The 21,603-nt window shown below is 52.2% G+C and overlaps 1 protein-coding gene across 11 annotated transcripts in view; it reads right to left on the reverse strand.

Moving 5' to 3' along the window:
* The window catches only part of BCOR (BCL6 corepressor), a 127,120-nt gene that overhangs the window by 18,822 nt on the left and 86,695 nt on the right, over positions 1–21,603 (reverse strand). For 8 of the 11 annotated variants that reach the window (XM_032261659.1, XM_032261651.1, XM_032261654.1 and 5 more), the window contains exons 2-6: positions 6,675–6,800; positions 5,264–5,342; positions 1,492–4,335; positions 781–834; positions 118–304 (exon numbers count right to left, since the gene is read on the reverse strand). In XM_032261659.1, the coding sequence (XP_032117550.1) occupies positions 118–304; positions 781–834; positions 1,492–4,335; positions 5,264–5,342; positions 6,675–6,760 (3,250 nt within the window). In that variant the 5' untranslated portion in view covers positions 6,761–6,800. The remainder of the gene's footprint in view (positions 1–117; positions 305–780; positions 835–1,491; positions 4,336–5,263; positions 5,343–6,674; positions 6,801–21,603) is intronic. The other 3 variants (XM_032261661.1, XM_032261660.1, XM_032261657.1) reach the window with 1 other exon arrangement.

The following is a 21,603-nucleotide window of genomic DNA, read 5'->3' on the forward strand; positions in this document are numbered from 1 at the left end:
CTGGTTGCCACCATTTAAAAGGACAATCGGCCCGGCATGCCATGCATGGCAAAAGCAGCCCATTTCTCAGCGCAGATGCCAGCTGGACCTGAGGCCACCACAAGCAGGTTTACTTACATCTCTCACTTTCGTTCTGGTCGGCAATGGCCTCCTCCAGGGCGACCGACTTTGGCTTTTTGTCCTGATTTCCTTTCAACCTTTCCCAGTCGGCTGGGCTGAATTTGCACACCTCGGAGTCTTTGGTTGCTGGGTGGCCACCTTCTCTTTCTTTCATCTCCAACTCTGAGAAGCGCATCATTGCACGCTAGAAAGAGAATGGAGATGGAAAAAAAACACAATGCCTTACCATAAAAGCTATTTCATTTGCCTTACCTTAAAGGAAAGTATTTTCAAAGAAAAGTGTGCCCAAAACCAACCACAATTTATGAGATGTAACTCAGATATTTTAAAGTGTAACAGATAAAATTTAAGAATATCTATATGTAAGTAGTCACACATTCTTTATTCATAAAGTCATATGTATATAGATATATATGCGGTGTGTATGTATATCCACACATACACTAGTGCATAGAGAAAGACATTCTCTTTTGAAGGTAAATAAAACAAAACGAAAACACAACGCAAAGAAAACAAAACAAAAACACAACAGGAAAGAAACAAAATGCACAATGAGTAAAGACGACCATGGCCCACAAACTTCCCTTGGTATATTTGGAAATGAAATTTAACTCAAAAGGTTTATGTAAGATTCTAGTAATAAAAATTTGAAGAACTGACCTCACAGTAAGCAGCGGGTAGACATAAAATACTGTCCTCTTGTAATCCTTCCATCTATGTAATTAAAATGGGCACTCAATGGATCATTTAGATAACTTCATCCATTTTTATAAGCATAAACCAATTTTTTTCTTAACATTGCAAAACAATTTGGCTTTATTCATCTTTTAATTAAAAGTAAAATATCTTAAGGAAATTCCTATACAACATCTATCATAATTCACTAGCAAGTTAAATACATACTCTATCCCTTTAAGCAACCTTTTTCCTTTTTTTTCCTTTCTTTTTGGTGAAAAATTTGCATGAATCCCACAGACATGCGGCTGCTACATATCTCCACCAAGTATCAAGTAAGGCATTCTAAGCAGCACTTCTAGGTATATTTGTTATCTTACAGGCAGAGAAATCAAAGCAATTGATAGGTAAACGTCATGCAGTCTTTAGATACCCTTCAAAATAATTAAAATGTCTGTTATCAGTCCTCGAGTGGAGCTCCCTTTATAATCTACAGAATAACTTAAAGCATCCAGACACTCCTCAGTGCTACCACTCACGTTCTCTTCCTGGCCACACTGCATACATTCAAATTACCACAAGCCTCATTCACCAAATCTGCCTGGTGCCCTGCCCTACCATACTCCCCCAATCCTCTTTACACATTAAAAAACTGACAACCAGTAAGGTTACTGAAATTCAGGTAAAGGGGCTCACCTGCAATGCCCGTTGCTCCCGGCTGAGCTGACTGGAATCTGCATACAGTTCGGTAGTGACACATTTGAATCGATCACCCACGTAACCCGCCGAGTTGGCGATTCTCTTTGCCAGCTTAGATGGCTTCGGTTTCAGAACTTTGCCATCGTTTGATTCGGCCTCATCGGCTCCATCTTTGGTATAGGTGGGGGTCACGTCCACACTTGGTGGGGCACCACTCACACAGAATGGTTTGGGATCCTCTTGGGTTTTACCAAAAGTTATGGCAGGACCATCGCTTCCCAGAGTGGTCTCCAGGAATGGAGCTGAGACTGGCATCCCTAGGTTCTCTTTGTTGGTACCTGCCGGAACACTGTCCTTGCTTACGCTGAAGACTGGCTGGCCTGGAGCCTGTTTGAAAGAATAAGTTTCGTGGAAGTCACTAATACGCCCCAACTCCTCTCTCAGGGCGATGAAATCGCGGTGCTGCTGCAGGGCCGGCTCGGCTGATGGCTTGGCGGGCTCAGCACTCTGGCCAACGCTCTCCGCTGCGAAGCTGGGTTTGGACACGTTTGTGTCAGTTTTACCATCTGGTTCTTCTCGGAGAAGGTCTACGTAGACAAGCTTGTCGCTTTTGACAACAGTCTTCCCTTGATTCCAGTTGGGGTTCGGCTTTAGGTTCTTGTCGGTGGGGACTTCTGGATGTAATTTGGTGCCACTAGTTTCCAAAATCTCAGAAAACCGATTCCGGAGGGTTGGGTCCTCATAGCGGGCTCTCTCGTGGGACCGGGACCTCCTCTCTGGTTTCTCCTCTTTAGCAATCTCTATGGGCGTGTGTGGTATCAACATGGGATGCACCATGCCCAACCCCAGGGCATCTTGGTAGGTCACAAACTCTGGACGGCCAGTGGGCAGCCCATAGGGCAGTCCAGGCTTTGGGGCAAGGTGCCCAGGAAACAGACTGCCATTGGGTAACAAAACTGGGTGAGGGTAGACAGGTCCTTTGCCATGTAGGGAGAGGGGACTTATAGCAATGCCCTCAGGGGCTGGGTAAGGGAGGTAACTCCTGGGGTAGGGAATTGGTGGGGACCTGAATGCCTCATTTGGAGACAGAAATATAGAGCTTGGTGGGAGGCCGTTCTCATTTGCTTTGAAACTCGGTTCTGGGTTGCTGGCTTTGGTGCCCTTGCTGCTGGTGCTGCCACTGTGCTTGGCAGGAGTGGTCGGGGGCTGGCCCACGTGCTGAATAACGGATGGTGTGGTGTCTACGGAGCTCCTGCTGGTTTTGGTGCCATCTGCATTGGCATTGGGGGCTGGTGATGCGGAGGCTGGGCGGCCTGCGCTTGACACAGACCCTGAAACATTAGTGATGACAGCATCGGTGCCGCCCATGCGGGGACATGATGAACTCCGCTGCTGTGGTATCGCCCAGTCCAACGCCTTGTTTTTCAGAGACATGCTTTTGCCATTGTTCTCTTCATTAGGACTTGGCCCAGGCACCACCCAGGAGGAGGGAGCAGTGCTGATGATTTCAGATCTATAGATAGCACATCCATTTCCTGGAGGAGATAGTGTTTCTTTCGGAAGCTCACTTCCGGAGAGCACTAAGCCACTTCCAGCCCTGCTGTGAACAAGGACCGTAGGAGCCATCTTTTTCATGTGGTCAGCTTTGGAAGCATCTACATCCACCACTTTAGAAGACAAGTCTAGCGGCTTATCTGTGACGTCTTTGGTAACGGTCTGCTTCTCCAACAGAGGAGGTGAGCTGCCGTCTTTTCTGTCTTGAACCGCTGTCTTCCGGGAATGCCCGGGCACTGGCTGGGCACCTTCGCCCCCTTCTGGAGCCTTGGGATACTTGCCGTTGGAGAGCCTGGCCGCGGGGAACTCGCTGCTGACTGTCATGTATGGCTTTGACAGGGCAACTGAAGGAGAGGTGGAGATCCTGGCATAGTGCTTGTGGAACTCCGAGTAGGTGTCTGCAGCAGGCTGGGTGGGAAGGTGGACCCGGGGTGAGGGCCGAGGCGAGGGGGGCAACAGGAGAGCCGTGTCCCCTGGCAGGCCACTGGTGACTGCCTTGGCAGAGGGAACCCTGGGCTGTTTACTGTTCTGGATGTGAGGATAGGCATGGGAATCAACAGGATTCCCAGGGCTGACCCCCATCTTCCATGGGAGGCCTTTGTCTGCGCAATGGACAAGAGGTGGGATGGCTGGGGAGGCCGAAGGCGTCGAGAGCCTCATGGGGGATGCCAAGGACGATGGGATGTGGGGACTGACGTAGTGAGGTGGTGGCAGGTAGAGAAAGCGCTCCCCGTTGGTGCAGACTGGAGAATACAGCGGCTGGGCCAAGCTGTAGGACTGCTGAGGTAGCAAGGCCTTGTACATGTTCAGTGAATACTTATTTGGCGAATCAAGGAAAGGGTAGATGGCTGGCGTGGCACCCTCCATGTAAGGATTGACCCAGGGCAGCCGCAGATAACTAGCACCATTGATGTTGAGAGGGCTCTGTTTGTCGCTGGCAGACCTGTCCAAGCCCAGTGTTTCTGCTGTGGCTACAGCACTTTTTTGTATTCCAGGCGGTGTTTTGTATATAGCACTGAAGCCATTTGGGGGTTTTCCAGGGACAGCGGAAGCCTCCACTGTCTCGGGTGTATTCGGTTTGAACTGCATCTCTGGATTTCTTTCCGAAGAAAACCCAAGGCCACCTAGAGTGCTTGTGGCAGTCTCCCGACCCTTCTCAGAGCCCAGTCCACACAAGCTAGAATAGACGATGTTTCCGGGGACCCGGAGCCCTTCCCGGATTAGGCCAGTGCGGTCCATGCTCAGTGCTGCCAGGCCATCGATCCTATGGGCTGTGCTCGCATCCACCTTTGCAGAACAACAACACGGGTGTTACTTGGGCACTCCTTCAAAGCAGCAGCACCCGCCCGGGAGACGCTGCCAACTAGCTCAGCATGACCTTAGTCTTAACATTCAAGCAGAAAGGGTTAAAGACAGGCTTCGGGGGGTGTTTCCCCTTCCCCTTACCAAACCCCTCTGCTGCCTGCCTCCTCACCTCTCAAGTAGTAACCTGGAAGCAGGGAAGACGTTGGTCCCTTTGGCCTGGAGACCCATACATTAATTCAGTCATCTATTAACTAAAGATTTTTACCTTCTCAGCTAAAATTCTTTGCTACAACTGAGAAGACACCAACTTCAAAACTCTGAGCACCACCCTCGTGGGGTGCAGAACTCACACTAGCCCTCCCTGGCCTGTCAGGCTTGGGGGTGGCGGTTTGCCTCATTTCCCCTGGGTGCGAGAAGGCATGACTGAACAGAACATGAAACAATCTTCGGTGGGACAACAGGAACAGAGGACTTGAGCAGCCTCATTTCTAAATCAATAAAAAGGCCATGGGTCAAACTGTGGTTGTGTCTTTTGACTTCCTCTCCCTTGTGTCTGAAGTGACAGTCCTGTGTTTTGTATTTTACTAGAAAGGTAAACCCTAAGGGGCTACTTGGAGGCTGGAAATTTATCCAGTTGGGAGCACTGATGTGGCATGCAGCTTGTAGAAGAAAAGACAGTACACATCCCACCAGTCACTAGGGGACAGGGACATGTGTGGCAAGGAAGGAAGGCAAGACAGGAAGAGCTTGGGTGGGAGCCTTGTCCTGTCATACAGGCCTCAGACTCAGCCCCACTCTGAACCGCTACCCCCACCCACCCCCCACCCTCTAACGGCATGCAAATAAATACAATTGATTACAGATCACTGATATGCAGATATTACATCAACAGAAGCCATTAATCTCTTACCACGTTGTGGTTCAAGGGATTCTCTTCCCTCAGTTCCAGTCTGGCTTTTGAAGCGTCACCATCATTTACAAGGATTTTCCTATTTAAAAGGACATACCAACTTTATGAAAGCATTCCTCACTGAATCCATCTTTCATGTATCTCCCCGGAAGAGACCCATCTCTACTAACCCGATTTTGAGAACTGTCCTCAACCCTCCGCCCCCACCCGCTGCCAATGGCCCAGATTGAAAGTTGCTCCCAAATGGTGAATCAACTTGACCAGGAAAAACAAAGGAAATGCAAAGCCTTTCATGTGTGAGGACATGAATCACAAATGCAATGTCCCCAAGGTAGGTAAGCCAGAAATCAAGCACAATCACTTCTCCCTCGAGATCTTTTTCTCTAGAGGCCAAGTAGGCCAATCTGAGCTCGGCTGTCCCAGCCAACCCTTATAAACTCTCCTGGAGGGTAGACATGAAGTGGTAACATGGCCAAATACCAAAGGGGGCGGGAAGGCTAGAGTCTACGGGCTGGCCGCCTCATCAACCACTTCCGTGTTACCCAGGAGGGCAGGCTTTCAAAACTTTTCTCAAAACAAAGTTAGGGACCATGTCCTACGAAACTGGTTTCCATGGTGATAAAAAAGCCATATTTGACTGCCTTTGTCAAAATGACAGGGGGATACACACTAGTATCATACAAATGTCAGCTGTTCCAGGCTGAAGAGGAAGCTGCACGTCTGTGCCAGGCTGCTGCGGCTGCCCTGGGACTTGTTATCAGAGAGCATCGATAAAGAAAGTGCTTGGTGCCAACTTCCAAATCCCCAGGATAAAAATCGCTGACAAGCGGCAGAGGAAAACTTTCCTCATTACCCCGAAGAGCAGCTTCAATCATCTACTGCTTAGCTGCTTCCACCCCACACTCCAAAATTACTGATTAGGAAGCAGAACAGAGCTGTCTGGCGACCAAAAGCAGGCGCCAGTGGCCTCCTGGAACAGGCAGCAGAGGACAATGAGAGATTCTGGGCTTCAATGAAGGAAGAGGATGGCTCTCTCCCCATTTATTACTGAGCAAACTATTTGTTTTAAAAGCACATCGAATGCCGCTCCACCTGGGCCCACACTCCTGACATTTAGAGTTAAAGCAGCATATAGACTGGGATTAATTCTCCTTCATAAATATGAAATAATAAATTAAGGACGAAAGTGCACTGAAAGGCCGCTTTAGGGGCTAATCTTTTAAAGGGCGGCAATGCTTCGCTGAGCCAGGTTGCCTGTTAAAACTGTAAATCAAGGGCGGACAACTAGGCAGGAGCTCTCTCTCCTCCACCCCTTTTGGGCCCACGGTGGCTGTGAGGTGAGGGGGGCTTCGGCATGGGCGGGGAAGGGGCCAGGACTCCCCTCAGGCCTGGCCCAGGTGGGCACATTCACCTGTCTTCGCTCGCCCCACACATGCGGACCCTCTCACTGTTCATCCAGCTGTGAACGTTCCCATACAGGGGGGTTGCTGAGAGCATGTCGTCTTCTGGGATGGCAGCTTCGCTTCAAGCGTCTAGTCTGTTTAAAAGAGAGAGAAAAAAAATCCCAGGAGGTTCAGTAAAGAAGAGCCAAGCAGGGAGCTAGAGAAGACCTCCTTCTAGGTGATTCATACAGGATGCAGACTGGGAAGGCAGGCTGTGCCTGCTGTCTACAGTGGTGTGGTAGCCAAGGACACCTGACTTGAAGGGACGGCGGAGGGGCATGCAGCTTCCCTGGCAGGAGGTGCTGGGGTTGGGGAAGAACTTTAATTCGAACAGGCAGCCTCATCCAAGGCACACCACAGCACAGCACCCACCCACCCCCTTTCCCAGCCTCTGAAAGTGTACAGTGGTCATTCATTCCTGCCACTTGTTAAAGAAGGTAGAGAAGACTTGATTCACCAAGGGGAGGCTATGACAATAGGTTCAGGGATGCTGCATCACTGGGAGGCACACAACTCATCTTTCTTGGGGCCAAAAGGGTGCAAGAAGGGTGGACGGCACCACACCGAGGTGAGTGGCAGGTCCAGGTCTCAAACTACATGCGTTTCTAGGGCTGAATTTCCAAGGCTGTCGTGTGTGCAACTTACAGATTGATAGTGAAAAAGAGTCGGTGGGCTGGTGAGCCGCCCCACCGGAGCCCTGGATTAGATTAAGCACCTAACCCGGGTGGTTTTGCCTGGGAGCTGCAGAGGGAGGCGGCTGAGTAATTCAATGACGCCTGCTCGCCGGGGACGAGAAATCATTAGCGAGCACAGAAGTCTTAGCAGCCCTGGCTGATGGGCTCTGAGCCGCTGGCACATGGGGAGCCAGCAGAAGCCACCCATTTTCCACCTCCCGGGAGGGGGAGGCTGCCAAGGCAGAGGAGCTCAGACCACCTCCTACCCCCTCTTACCTCCTCTGCCCACCACCCCCACCCACATCACATTCTAGTTTGCTGCATGAGTGAAGGGTCAGGACAAGCTGCATTTTATTAACAGGATTATCACGGCGCGTGATTTATCCTCGTGCAGGATTTTAATTGCTCTTTGGAGGTTGAGCCGTTTCTTTTGACTGCGCTTCAGCCCATATCCTGCTGTTAAATGCTGGGTTAATAAGTAGGGGAGCCTTTAATGCCTGGGACTGATGGCCCTCGGCAATTCCCTGCTCACAAACACATCTCAGTGTCCCTTGTCCGGACTGGCCATGGCATTTTTCCACGGGACCCAAACCTGGGTGTGAAATAATTGGCGTGCAGATCATCGGGGAACTTTTCTTTCTCCTCCCTCACACACCCACCCACACAGTTTCCGAAAGCCCAAATGTTCCCTAAGTCGACACATTTCCTTTGTTAGCAGGAAAAAATATGCAAATGCTTGCTTTTACACTTTAGCACACGGAGCAGACTGCCAGGTCGGTTGGGTCTGAGGCACCAGGTCCGGGGACTCTTCGGTGAGAGAGATTGAGGGTGGGGGTTGGGGGGATACCTGGGGGATGGAATCCCAAAGCCGGTCTGTACTTCCACATTTCTTTGTCCTAACTAGGTCTTTTGTCCACCAGCATCCCCCATCGTCCCCCATCCATAGAACAACGTCTGTTAATCAAAATCCACATGCACTGACACACCACGTATAGTTAGAGCTCAACAATGAGGCTGGAAGAGAAGGAAAGGGCCCAAGAAAGAGGCAGAAATCTGCAGAGGCATCAGGTTGGCTGGGGTTCTGGAAAGCTATTTCTCTAGGAAGGGTCTCCAGATAGCTGCTCTTCCAATGGGCTAGCCACAGCGCCCCCAAAAGACTGACTCAGCTGTTGGGGAAAGTTCTGTGGGGGCTCATGGGCTTTTCTTCCATCTTCCCAAGACACAAATCAAGTGGGGAAGGCCACCACTAGTGCTGGGCAGACCACAAGGCACATTCAATGCAGTGGCAGTGTACCTTCTCTGGCACCGCTGCCCCTTCTAACAAAAGGAAAACATTCTGAGTAGCATAATAGAGAATGTGGAGCACCACTGCCTGGTGCCAGGGTGTCCCGGTCATCCGGCTGCACTAGTGGGACTGCACCATGCCATCCCCTCACTGTGCCATGATGAAATGCAGAAATGACATCATGAGCCAAAAGGTCACTCAATCAAATCCCCAAGGAAAGGATGAGGGAAGAAGCAGCGTGTGCCTAATAAACCTCGATGTTCTGCTGTCTCTGTTCTTAAAAACAGGCCTCCCCTTTTAAAAAGCTGTCTCCTACCCACCTCCCTTAAGTAGACACCTTGTGCAAGGGATCTCCCAGCACCTTCCTGGGAAACAGAATCATTCCACTGAGGCCCGGGCCCGAAAAGGCCAGTGGCTGCTTCCCTTCAAAGGGCCTTTCTTCAGCAAAGGCCACCTGGACTTAGCAGAAATGTGACTGCAGTTTAGAGGCACCTGGGCCTATGGGTGCTTTCAAAGCATCTCCCCTTCTTCAGGGCTCCTCCTTCAAGGCTTTCAATATTAATGGCACACAGATAAATGACACCAGCCATCAGAACAAAGTGTTCTCACATGCACAGGGTCAGACGGAGGGCTGAGGCCAGCAGAGCAGTTCACTGTTATCTCTGTGTGTGTGTCTGTGTGTGTGTGTATGTGTGTGTTTTGGGAGGGAAGTGGAGGATGGGGCTGAACATATAAGCAAAAGGGGGGAATGCATTGTTGGATCCTGCTGTAGACTACACACACACACACATACACACACACACTTATAATCTTTAGCTGCCCCATGAACTTTTTGTGAACTGTTTAAAAGTGGAGGTCTGTTGAACAAACAGCGGCGCCACTGCCAGCCATAATTTCATTGCAACAAGCCAAAGACTTTTAACTCTTCAGGTTCCTGGCCAAAGATGGAGAGGAGTGGAAAGGGCCAAAGAGCAATGGCCCTGGCTGGCAGGAGGCCCTCCTCCTGGGTGACGAACAAGAGCAATCCAAACCCACAAAAGCAGAGGCCTCCTTCGCAAAAGCCAAATGGCTCACACCAAGCCTCTGCTGAAGAACAGGGGTCACCATTACCCACACCCACCCTGGTTTCTCTGGATGTACAACAAAGAGGACATTGGGGTAAGAAACAGAAAGAGACTGGGAGGCAGAGTATAGGGACATCGAACCCTACTTCTAGAAGCTGCTGTTGAAATAACTGGAGACTTTTTCACCTCTAAGGCCAAGTGCTTCGAAACCGATGTTGCTGACCCTTGGCAGCAGAACATGGTGGAGAGGGCAAATGATGTGATTTCAATGACAAACAACACCGCAGGGTGCTTTGCAACTATAGATGAAGCTTGTTTGCTTTTATTTTTTCAATGCCCACCTCCAGCCCCCACTTCTTCCAAATGCAGGCTATGTTTCCAGAAGTGCCAAGATGTGTGAAGTCACTCATGAAAAGCACTTTACAAGCACCAACCTGTTCCACTGTGAGCTGCGAAGCTGCACCTTGGATCTGGGTTTTAACTCCTTTTTCTAGCAGTGGAGAGAAGTGGGCAAAGGTGCTGGATAGGGATGAGAAGGAACGATGGGTGAGAAGAGGTCAGATGTGTTTTCTAAAAAACAGACTGGGCACTGGAGTATGCCTGCTGGAACACCCAGGGCCAAGCGGAGAGACCTGGCTTGCGAGAAGCAGGCACTCACACTGCATACTGTGTGGTCTCCAGCTCTTAGCACTGTGGAAATGGAACACAAGAGGAGAGCTTGGGTCACCCTCAACAGACTCCGAGTAGTTATTCACTCTACAGCCAAGGGTGCTGATGAGAGTACCTGAGCTTGGCCTGGACACTGGGAAGAAGGGCCTGATTGGTAGAAGGGGGTCAAGGGACCAAGATCAGAAGCCATCACTCCAATCTTGGCATCCCTGAGTAGGGGCACAGCCGCCCTCTGTGAAAAGATGTGAGGGGAGACCACTCCAGAAGCATCTCCCAGCTCCCCATCGGAAACCCAACTAGATGTAGAAGTCCATGTTAAAACTTAGAGGAGACTTGGGGGAGGCGGGCTACTGGGGGGGGCAGAAGAGAATGAACTAGATTTGCAGATATCCTGTAGGCTGTACACCCAGAGGCTGAAGTTGCACACAGAAGGGTAGAATATCGAATTAAGTCAGCCCTAAATGATCTTCCAAAACCCAGGGAGGACGAGGCAGGTGCTGATCAGTTAAAGCCTGCACATTACACTTGTCAAGTGGTACTGACAATATGAAAAGCATTGCCACCAAACTAATTCCGCTCACGCCTCCCTGCTGTCCACACAGGCACTGAGGGTGGCCCATCTCGGGCTCTTTTCTCCAGAATCTCTCTCACTAGGTTCCCCTTGCCCCCACTGTCAGCTCTCCAGTTAGTGGCCAGAAGGACTGGACAGGCTCGCAAGGGCTTCCAGCTCAGGTGGCAAGGCAGGCATCGGGGGTCCCAGCCAGTGTGCTGGGGTCCTCTGGGACAAGGACTCTTCAGGGGAGGAGTCTCGATACTGCGTGGCTGGTTCTCTGTGGAGAACATGGTTACCACAGCCTCCCAGCTCCCACCCTCACCCACCTCGTGGCTCTGGGCAGGTGGCTGAACCTCTCCAACTTTGGTCCCCTCTGTAAATATTTGGCACTGTGTTTTCCAAAGGATTAAGCTGCACTATGGACTTGAGTTTTGCCTGGCAATAGCTAGTGCTGGCCACGTTTAACCCCACTAAAGAGCATCTGACTCCACTGAACATACTGTGTAACAAGCCCCAGAATCACGCAGTTTCTTTGGGGCAGTACCACCTCATCCTGCGGGGGAGGCTGAGGCAGCAACACAGAAAGGGTCAGAGCAGGGAGGGGCGACCTTCAGCAGAACTGTGTAGATTTCACAGAAGCCCAAAGCTCACCACCCGCCAGCCCTTCCTGGGGTTGCTCCAAACACAGACTGCGTCACAGCAGCAGCGCTGTGCTCCTGGTGTCAAGGAAAGGAGGGGTGAAGAAGTTCCTATTTTAGGATGTGAGAGGTGGGGGTGGGAGATGAGAAGAAAAAGCTCTTCCGGATGTGCGGTGTGGGGCGGGTCCTCCAGGTCTGCTGGAGATTAAGAGACCCCAAGGTTGCCCCCCAGGTCCCTGAGAGGCAAAACCGCAGGCTTCCAGGGGTGTGGTCGAGGGAAGTCGCTGGCCGGGTCCCAGCCCCTCCGGACCCCCTCCACCGAGAGAGTTGGGGGTGAGGGAAGTGATCGAGCCGGCCCAGGTGCTGCCTCTTGTCACACTCCAAGCCACAGCCGTAGCCCTAGACGGCAGGGGCGTCCCCGCCCACACCTCCAAGTTTTGCATTAGTAAGAGGGAGGGGGAAGGGGAAGCTCGCCGGCCCAGACCCTTCGAGCACCCAGAACCTTCCTGGGGTATGAGCGGGGAGCCACCCTGCCTGGGAGTGAACTTGGCCCCGGCAAAGAAGAGAGGGGGAGGGGCGCCCCCTCCTCGGGCTGAGGCGCTTCAGCCCGGAGCGCGATCGGTCGGCAACAAAGGGATTTTCTCTCCCACCACACACACCCAGTGCTGCTCAGGGCTCGCCCGCTACTCCTCGCCTTTCCTCAGTGGAGGTCCCAGCGCGCGGGGCGGCACCACCGCACACACCCACGCCCTCGTGGCGCGCCCCCGCGGAGCCTTCCAGGAACTCCAGCAGCCTTTCCCGGAGGCGGCCGGACCTCCCCAGTCCCCGACCCTAGGCAGCCCCTCCGACCTTGCGGCCAGGCGTGCTCTCCGTGGTGCCCCTCCCGAGGCCCCGCCACACCTTCTGTCCCCATCAACGAATCTAACGAAAAGAAACTTTGGGTGGGCGCAGGCAGAATCAGAGGCCTCCCGGGAAACGCCGCCGAGCCCACCCGGGGAATGGGCACTGCAAACCCCTCCTCGCCATCCTTCTGGGTTCCCTTCCGATCAGACTAGAGCGCTGCTCCTCTGGATGCTCCCCTTACAAACATGTGAGCCTAGAGTCGCGTACCGTAAAGAGGGAGGGGTGCGAAATCTTGGGGATTGGGGCCCGGGGTGGAATCTGCAGGGACCGACCCTGAGAACCCGGGTTGTCGGCTACACGCCCCTCCTCCAGACAGAGCCCAACGCTCGGGGTCAGGTGCCCCAACCTCTCTCTCGCAGGCCAACGGGGGACACTTGCCCTTCTACCCGGAAGGTCTGTCTAGGCCACCCCACCAGCTTTTTGTTCCTTTCACTTTCCTTCACGGTTTTGCCACATGGGGAGTCAGGGAACCACGTGTGTATTCAAGAGAGGGCGAATTTACAAACAGGTGTCACTTCACAGGAGGCCGCCTAGCACCAGAAACCCAAGTCAAAAGCCAGGAATCCCTCTTTACTCTCCCCTCTCCACGAAAAAAGAAATCACTTGCCCGCTTTGGTCTACTCCCTACAGAACTGGGTCCCCACTTGGGAGTCTACACAACCTGGGGGCAAATCCAGAATAAACGCTCCACACCATGCCTCCAAAGGCTGTGTCAGTGCACTTTTGTTTTCACCAGGGCTTTGCAGGAGTAAATCACGAACACCGTCACCGCCACCCCCCACCACCAAAAGGAACAAGCTATACCATAAGGCTAATAACAACAGTTATCATTAGTATACACAGGAAGCACAAAGAAACGTTTAATGTATAAAAGATGAGTAAAATGTAGGGGTCCGGCGATCTGCAAGGAGTCTCTCGCTGACTGTGCAGAGCCTGGGAGTCCCAAGAAAGCTGGGAATGAGGGTCAGAGAAGGAGAGGAGCACCCACTTCCTTTACAACGAACAATAGGAATCCCGTGTCTGCTACTCAGTCGTGGAACTCAGAGCACCCAAAACAAAGCCATGGAACAACTGAGATAGAGATGGGGGCCCATGAATTTTTGTAGCTGTTCAGGGCTTAATTACTCCTCCTTGATCCGTGGGACTAGACACGACACCGCCAAGGTTAAAATGGCCCGAACAGCGCCGAGCAGATGTGAGCGAGCTGGCAGACGCGCAAATGAGGCCTGCCTCGGAGCACGATAACAAGTGACTAATACATTGCATATCGTTGAAAGAAAATTATTTTTCTCTAATTTGCATTTGCTTGGGGGGAAAAAAAAGCCAACCCAAGTCCCTCCTCACATGCACAAGTCTAATCCTGGAAATACAGCCCGGCTGCTTTAAGAGAGCTGGAAGGAGGGAAAGACTGCCAGTGTTTTGGCGTTGCAGGCTTGTTTATCTTTCCGCCTTTCCTCCAAGGCGAAACTCGTTTTGCAAGCAACATTCCTACAGAAAATGGCACACGTCATAAAAAGAGACCAATTTATAGAACTGGCACCGAAGTTCATGTCTCACTCCAGAAGCATCTCCCAGCTCCCCATCGGAAACCCAACTAGATGTAGAAGTCCATGTTAAAACTTAGAGGAGACTTGGGGGAGGCGGGCTACTGGGGGGGCAGAAGAGAATGAACTAGATTTGCAGATATCCTGTAGGCTGTACACCCAGAGGCTGAAGTTGCACACAGAAGGGTAGAATATCGAATTAAGTCAGCCCTAAATGATCTTCCAAAACCCAGGGAGGACGAGGCAGGTGCCAGGGCTTGGAAGGCTTCAACGTTGGGATTCCTGGGGGAGAGGGTGAATTTTTACACACAGCTTGCCGCAGGACAGTCCAGAGGCAGCCCCACATTCTTAGCCATCCTAAGTCTACCTGCCTGGGCCAACCACGCACCTCTAGGACTGGCCTAGTGGGTGATTGCCGCCACCAACTGCTCTCCCTCCCACCCTGGCGCCTCTCTGCAGGGCCTGGCAGGGTACCAGGAACTCAGAGAAAGCCTGTGGCTGTGGGCATCTAGTTGATGAAGTCAGAGTAGGTGGTGCTGTTGGCAGGCTTCAGGACAGCACCTTTGCATCCCGCAGTTGAAGGCAAATACACTCTTGAAAACAGGAAGGCTTGGGAGTAAAGGTTAAGGGATGTGGGTCATCGAAAGCCAATATGACACCCCTTCCCCCCCCCAAAGAAACCCCCCCTTCGGGTACTCAACCTGCACACTTGTATTTCCAAGCTGGAAACAGTGCTGAGTGCTCAGAACACAGCACCCGCCTGTCTCTAACTTGTCTGAATAACAGGGCCATTTCAGAGGGGAACAACGGCCTTCAGAGCCTCTGCAATTTCCAGAAAGCTTTCAGTTAATAACACATTCTTTCCAACAAGCTTACTTAGGGCTTAAAGTTATTTTCCCAAATCTTAAAAACTCTGTCACAAAAAGCTGAGGACCCAGTTCGACACATCCTGGTCAAACCCCTCCAGGACGGTGACACTCACGGCCCCGTGGGCTTTCTCCCGCCACCTCTGCCTCACCACAAGTTCCTTAAACAACAACACACGAACCATCCTGCACCCCACCGCACTCCTGGGAAGTCATAAAGATGTGTGTCGGGGATGAGGGGTGGGGGTGCCTCAGAGCTTTCTCTCATCTAGGGACACGCTGGCCAGAAAGTGGCCGCCACCTCGGCAGCTCATCCACGGGCCTGCATAGTGCGCGCTTTGTGTAAGTGCTGAGGAGGCGCAGCGCTGCTCGCACGCCAACAGCTGTCACATTATTTGCACTCGCTGTAAACAGCCTTCACATTCCCCCCTTACCACATAGTTAAAGCCAGACTAACAATCCACAGTTAGAGATCAAACCAACAACAGCAGCATTGTGTCTGCCTTCACTGCCTTCGCACCAAGCCCAGCAGCTGGCAGGTTTCTCCGGAACAAGGGACCCCTTCTCCCCCCACCCCTCCAGCCTCCAGCCAAGGCTAGCCAAGGAAGCATGCGTTTGTCAGTGCTGTTTGTTAAAGCAAAAGAGCACCGCCATTTCGCAGAGATTTCCGTGTGGCTCATCAGCCCTCTCCGAGAGTTTACTCCTTCTGGAAGCTCAGGGAAGCATCATGGGAATAAAGGTTGTGGAGACTCGCAGGGTTGGTTTCCATGCTCAGCCAAGTGGGGTCTGGCTGGGCTGGGGCCGGGACATCCCTGTCTGCCCCTCTCCATGCCGTGTCACAGAGGCCAGATGGGTCTGCGCTTTCTGCAGCCCTCAGCGGAATGCCTCCTGTCTTTCGGAAATTGCCCAACTCACTGAATACTTTACTGGCCGCCCCACTGATCAAAATGTCTCCTTTATGATTTTTGGTTAAGTTGAACATTTCCATAATCGTCATTATTAGTGCAAATTACACGCCTAATCGGTCCTTAAATAGATTTTAATTAAATAAGCATACAAGGCTCATTTTATGACTTAAGAAAGGCATTACTTTTCGTTATAAACTTTCCAGCAGGATATAGAATAACGATAGCAGACAAATACTTATTCTTTGCAAATCACCAATAACCGATGGGCAGAGTATCATGAAACATACCCTGTTTTACCCTCTGGAATCAAAGCTGAGACCAGACATATCACAGCTGCACAACGTTCCTCCTGGAATGGGAGAGGGGATTTCTTCCTCCAAAGCAATGTGTCTGTCTTCCTTTTGGCCAGTAGAAATAAACCCCCCATGCTACTTACCCTACCCATCTGATGAGATTTCTCTAGCTGGTCTCTTCTAGCAACCACTCCTCCCCCACCTCCATCCGTTTTCCACCCCTTCGTCTGCTTAGAGTCCTGGTGCAAAGCGGGCAGGCTGTGCTTGTTAAATGCTGTGTAAAATGCTGTTAATAAAATAATAAATACAAAGGATGGAGGCTGCTGGTTCCACGGGTGTTTTGACTGGAAATGCCTTGGCACTTGTCATGTGTTTATGGGAGGGCAGACAACTCTAGGATTTACATAGTTTGGACATTTCTGTACTTCATTTATTCTTTCCTAAATGACGTAGGCCTCGAGCTATTTCAAGTTTGCATTTGTACAGAACTGTTAAATGCCTAGGAGTTTCTCCAATTAAACCAAGTTTTAAATCAGACTCAAAGCTGGAACAGACACTCAGACTTGCCCAACTCCACCTTCAGCCTCAGTGGCTGGAGAAAACAAACAGATCCTCGAAAACAATCAGTCCTCGAGCTCCCCACCTTCACCACCTCCGAGGGCCCCTAGGGCAAAGGTTAAGGTGTCTCCTGATTCCAGGCCCAGCCTAGGCTACACACTGAGGCAATCATCACAGCTAGGTGCATCCTGTCCACACATTACCTTTAAAATCGTACGCTAAAATCGGGGGCGGGGGGGGGGGGGGGGGGGGGGGGGGGGAACTGCAGGCCTGGTAAAACCCACTGTTCACAAAACAATGTCAGCAAAGGCTGTAAGGCATTCTTTAGAGAGGGACCAGGGATTCATGCCTACTGAAGCTCTTTCAGCACAAAGGCTTTTAGGGGAAGAAGGGAAAAAAGGGAGGAGGAGGGGGAGAGGAGGAGAGAAAGGGAGGGAGGGCTCCTGTTTCAGAGCAGGCATCCCCTGAGAGTCAAGAACCAAGTGTAGCTTCAATCAAACACTGACTTCCCCTCTGGGAGTCGAGTAGGAAACCTGATCACAGTAGCTTACTACCGGCCTGGATCCATACAGGTCTGGTTTTCTTCTCATGCTAGTAATTTTTAAAAATACATATCGATATAAAAGAAGCAATCCCTGGCAGACTTTATTGAAAACCACACTGAGCCCTCATAACATCCGGACTTAATCCCTATCAAACAAACCACAGCACCTCTGGCCTCTGCACCAGGCCACCCCCTCTCACCTCTTCCAACCAGGTCTTGCCCCTCTGGCTCCCATGGTTCTCCTGCCACAAATAATGCCAGGAAACACTTGCTAAAGGGCACCTAGATACCGGTTCTGAAATCAGTCCCTAACCATATAATGATCCCATGTGTGGGGGGGTGGGGGAGCGAGTCTTTTCTTATGGAATCCTTTAAAAGGCAGAATTCGAACGAACAAGGACAGCCCAAAGAGGAACCCAGAAGATGGAGCTGGAAGAATACCCTCCTAGGGGAGGTTGAATTTGCATCCTTGGGTCCCAGGACACTGGCCTGGCCAAGTCTCAGGCGGTCTCAGCGGCAGTAGAGAATGGAGGAGCAACCTATAGAAACATCACAAGTCATTCAGGAGCAACCTATAGAAACATCACAAGTCATTCAAAGCAATTATTAATTCTTGGGGCCTACTATGTGCCAAGTATTCTATTTAGATCCTAAAGGTGGATAATTATTCCCAGTCTTACAAATGAAGAAACTTACTGAGGCTCAGAGGCCATAAATAACTTGCCCCAAGGTCACACAGCTAGTAAAAAATGGGCCACGGTCAAACTCAGTCCTGGAGTTGCGGAGAGGAGCCAATTATTGGTCTAATTACACCTTTTGAAATTCTTATTTTCACATACTGTCTCCTCGAGTACGTTTTAAAAGCTTCCTTAGGCCTTGTGTACCCCAAGGAGGTAGAGTGTTTAACACCTATGTTACTTGGTCTGCAGTGAGCCTCGAATTCAGTTTCTCCCATATCTAGTTATCTCTAAGTCCACTCAGTCTTTCACTATCTCCCCCTACATCCTCCAAATCGCCCTCCACTGTTACACCCTGGTGTAAGGCCAATGCTCTCAACAAGCCTCCCCTTTCTCTTCCTCCAGCAGCCCAGAACAGTCAGGGGTAGGTAGGTCGACTCCTCTCAGGTCTCTGGGAAAAGTGCTGACTACTGCTACTAGGAGCTAGGCGTGCCACCCCAGTTTTGCTACATAAAGCAATAAATCAAATTATCTAGATAGAGCAAAAGCCCTTTGGAGGGAGCTCCTCCATCTACCTTTCCTAGGGTTTTAAAGGAAAAACCCCAGGGAACGAAGTAGTGTGGAAGAGGAAATGAAGATGGAAGAGGCCAGCAAGATGTCCTATTGGGCCACCCAGAGTCCCCACAAAAGCGCAAGCTGGGGGATGGGCTATCTTGTCCTTTCCCGAACCTTTCTTTCCAGAAGCGCCTGGCTGCAAACCTCAGGGCCCAACATCCCCTCCCCAACCCTATCCCAATTTCCGGGCCTTCCCCAGGCTTTCAGATGCTCTGGGAACTACCTACACCCGTTGCCGGAGAGCCTGCCAAAGCCACCTCCGGCTCCGCTCGATGAGGACGGGCCGGGGCACCGGACACTCGGGCTTCCCGACCCTTGACTGGTTACTCCTCCAGACGCTGAAGCTCCGGATGTGCGAAATGGCTCCGCAGTGCGACCGGGTGTGCAGGGGCCTCGGCGGCGGGAGGGAGGGAGGACAGACGGCGGCGCCGGGGCGCTCACCCCGCTAGCCAGCCGAGCACGCCCCCGCAGGTCGGCAGCCCCTGGGCTCCAGTCCAGCCCTCTGCAAGGGGCGTTCTTCCTCTTTTTTAAACTTTCCGGCCTTGGCAACGGGCAGGGTTTCTAGCCCTCCCCTGCCCCCACCCACTTCGGGGCGGGGCGGGGCGGGGCGGGGCGGGCCCTCCCAACCCCTCCGGGGAGGCGATCACCCCCACCCAGTCCGGGGCTACGCTAGACGGCGGCCGCCGCAGCCGCCTCCCTCAACCCCATCCCACCCCCGCCTACTTTGGCCACCTGGAGAGGACGGCTTCCCGAAGCGAACGCCGTCCAGCCAAGCCTGGGACTGCAGCGTCCGGAGAGGAACTCCCTACAGCGCCAACGGTCCTGGCCTGCCCGCGGTGTGCTCTCTCCGAAAGGTCTAACGCTCCGGGAAGGGGGAGGAGAGCAAGGCGGGAAAGGGGTGGACAGGCTGCCTTTTTTTTTTTTTTCAACTCTTCAAATGCAAGAGATTTTTGGTGTCTCTAGCACGAATCCAAGCGCCTGGCCAGGCAGAACAATAGAAATGGAGGGGGGACGCCGGAAATGGTGCAGGAAGACCCCTATAACCCTATAAACCTCTCCTCCCCCTCTAAGTTCCTATTAGCATTGAAAGATCCTAGTCACTTCAATGCAAAATTGTCTTTTTACAACTTTTTTCCTAAACACTTCCCCCCTCCCCACATGAAATCACCTGGGCAAAGATCGCTTCCAAAGTTATGACCTTCCGAGGCTCCAGGGCCTCTCACCTGCTCCGTCCCTGGCACCCAGACCTGACTCAACCCATCCCCCAACAGTTCCCCTGGTTTGCACCTAGACAATAAATTTAGTTTAATTTAGCTTCCGGTCTTTAATTTTAGCAGGTCTCCTTTTTGCATGCAAATCAATATGGCAATTACCATCTAAAAGCTCGCCCAGCCCCGGGTCAATGTAAATTGATCATTGTCCGCCTTCCACAAAATAACATCGGGAGTCTGTGGTGCATAATGAGATTATACTGGAAACTGTCCTTTAGATCACAAATTATTTTTTATGCTGTCAGGATCTTCTCTGAGAGGACTTCCCTGCTTCTCTAATCATGGAGAGCCGAGCCCGTGGGTGCTGGCTGGGGAGACACAGCTCTAAAACAATGACCGAGTGAGGACCCCCGTTCCTGAGACCCTCGACTGTAAACACCTGGAGGTGAGCTTGCGCACCAAAAGGGAGCCTTCTACAAATATAGCAGAAAGTCATCGTTAATGAACTCCACCCAACAAAAAGTCAGATATCCCTTCCTGAGGAACATGTTGAGGACAACCAGAGAAAGCCGTCGGGCAGGGCTGGAGACCAGTGGACGCCCCTGGCCAAGTGCGGCGCGACGAACGCTGCTCGGCTACCAGCCGGGGGACGCCATTTATTCCTGCCCCGGCGGCTTCTCCTGGCTCCACCACCTAGGCCTCAGCAGCGCGTCCGGTTTTGCAAATAGACGGAATCCCGTCGGCCATAAACACTGGCAAAAGAAGCCTGGGCGGGCCAGGGCCGGCTCAGGCCTCCCCACCCAGCTCTGGGCGAGGTCCCCACCAGGCCCATTCCAGAAGATGGGCGGGGGCACCGAGGGAAGAAGGTTCTCTCTGGACCCGCAGCACTGCTTTCCTCCACCCCTCGGCGGCCCCCAGGCCACGGGTGTGACCTCGGGGCCTAACAAAAGGCCGTGAGAGCTCCTTTCGGCCTCCGGCCGCCAGGAGAGGGGTGGGGCGGGGCGGCCGAGAGGGACCCACAAAGTTGCCCCGCCCCGCCTCTCCGGGTCCGCCGGGCCGGAGCCCTCGAGGAAACCCCCGGGGTGGCATTCTCAAGGCTGCCTGCGGCACCAGAGGATCGTCCAGAGGTCTGCAAGCCTCCCGCCCAGTGCGGCCAGAGCCTGCCCTACTCGGACCGGCGAGGGCTCCACCCAAGTGCGGTCTTCCCAATAAAAGCTGGAATTCCCGGCTGGGCTTAGACAAAGAGGGCAGCAAATCGACACCGCGGGCAAACCAAACCCTAGCCGGAGTTTACGTGCACCTCTGGGGTCACCGAGGCGCCTGCTAATCCACCCAACACAGGCCGTCCCCGCCACGATCTCTTCCAGGAAAAAAAAAAAAAAAATGAAAGCATACCTTCCTTTGATTCCGCCCAGAGGCCACACGTCTTCCTGTTCTCTTTCCCAGCCCACAGAGGCCCTGTTCCACCTTAGCAGATCGGACCCCAGCAGTGCAAGAGCCATTCCTCGTGACCACAAAGTGGAAAGCTACTCCCCGGGTGCCTACACCATCCAGCCACTCTAGGTCAGGAATTCAAAGTCTCTTGAGTCTCAGGTAGAAAGCCTCCTACCTGCTCACCACGAACCCGCTGCCCCCTCCACCTCACTCCTAGAAGGGAAAGAAACTATAACGAGAAGTAATCCTAGCTCACTGCACACCATTCACCCTTTAGGCTGCTAGCTTGGCCCTCAGTTTCCTTCAGGCCAAAGACACATTGTTTCCCTGTGAATAAGTGTGTGAATGTGGTGGTGTGGCCCACTCTTCCGTACCCAAGTCAGTCTCACTCATTCGGCAGGAAAGTCTTCGGGAGGCCTGGAGGAGCGTTTGTCATTCAGCCTGTGTATCTAAGCATGGATG

Source organism: Sapajus apella, unplaced genomic scaffold, assembly GCF_009761245.1.
Source record: "Sapajus apella isolate SASKATOON/1434 unplaced genomic scaffold, GSC_monkey_1.0 scaffold125, whole genome shotgun sequence".
NCBI lineage: Eukaryota > Metazoa > Chordata > Mammalia > Primates > Cebidae > Sapajus > Sapajus apella.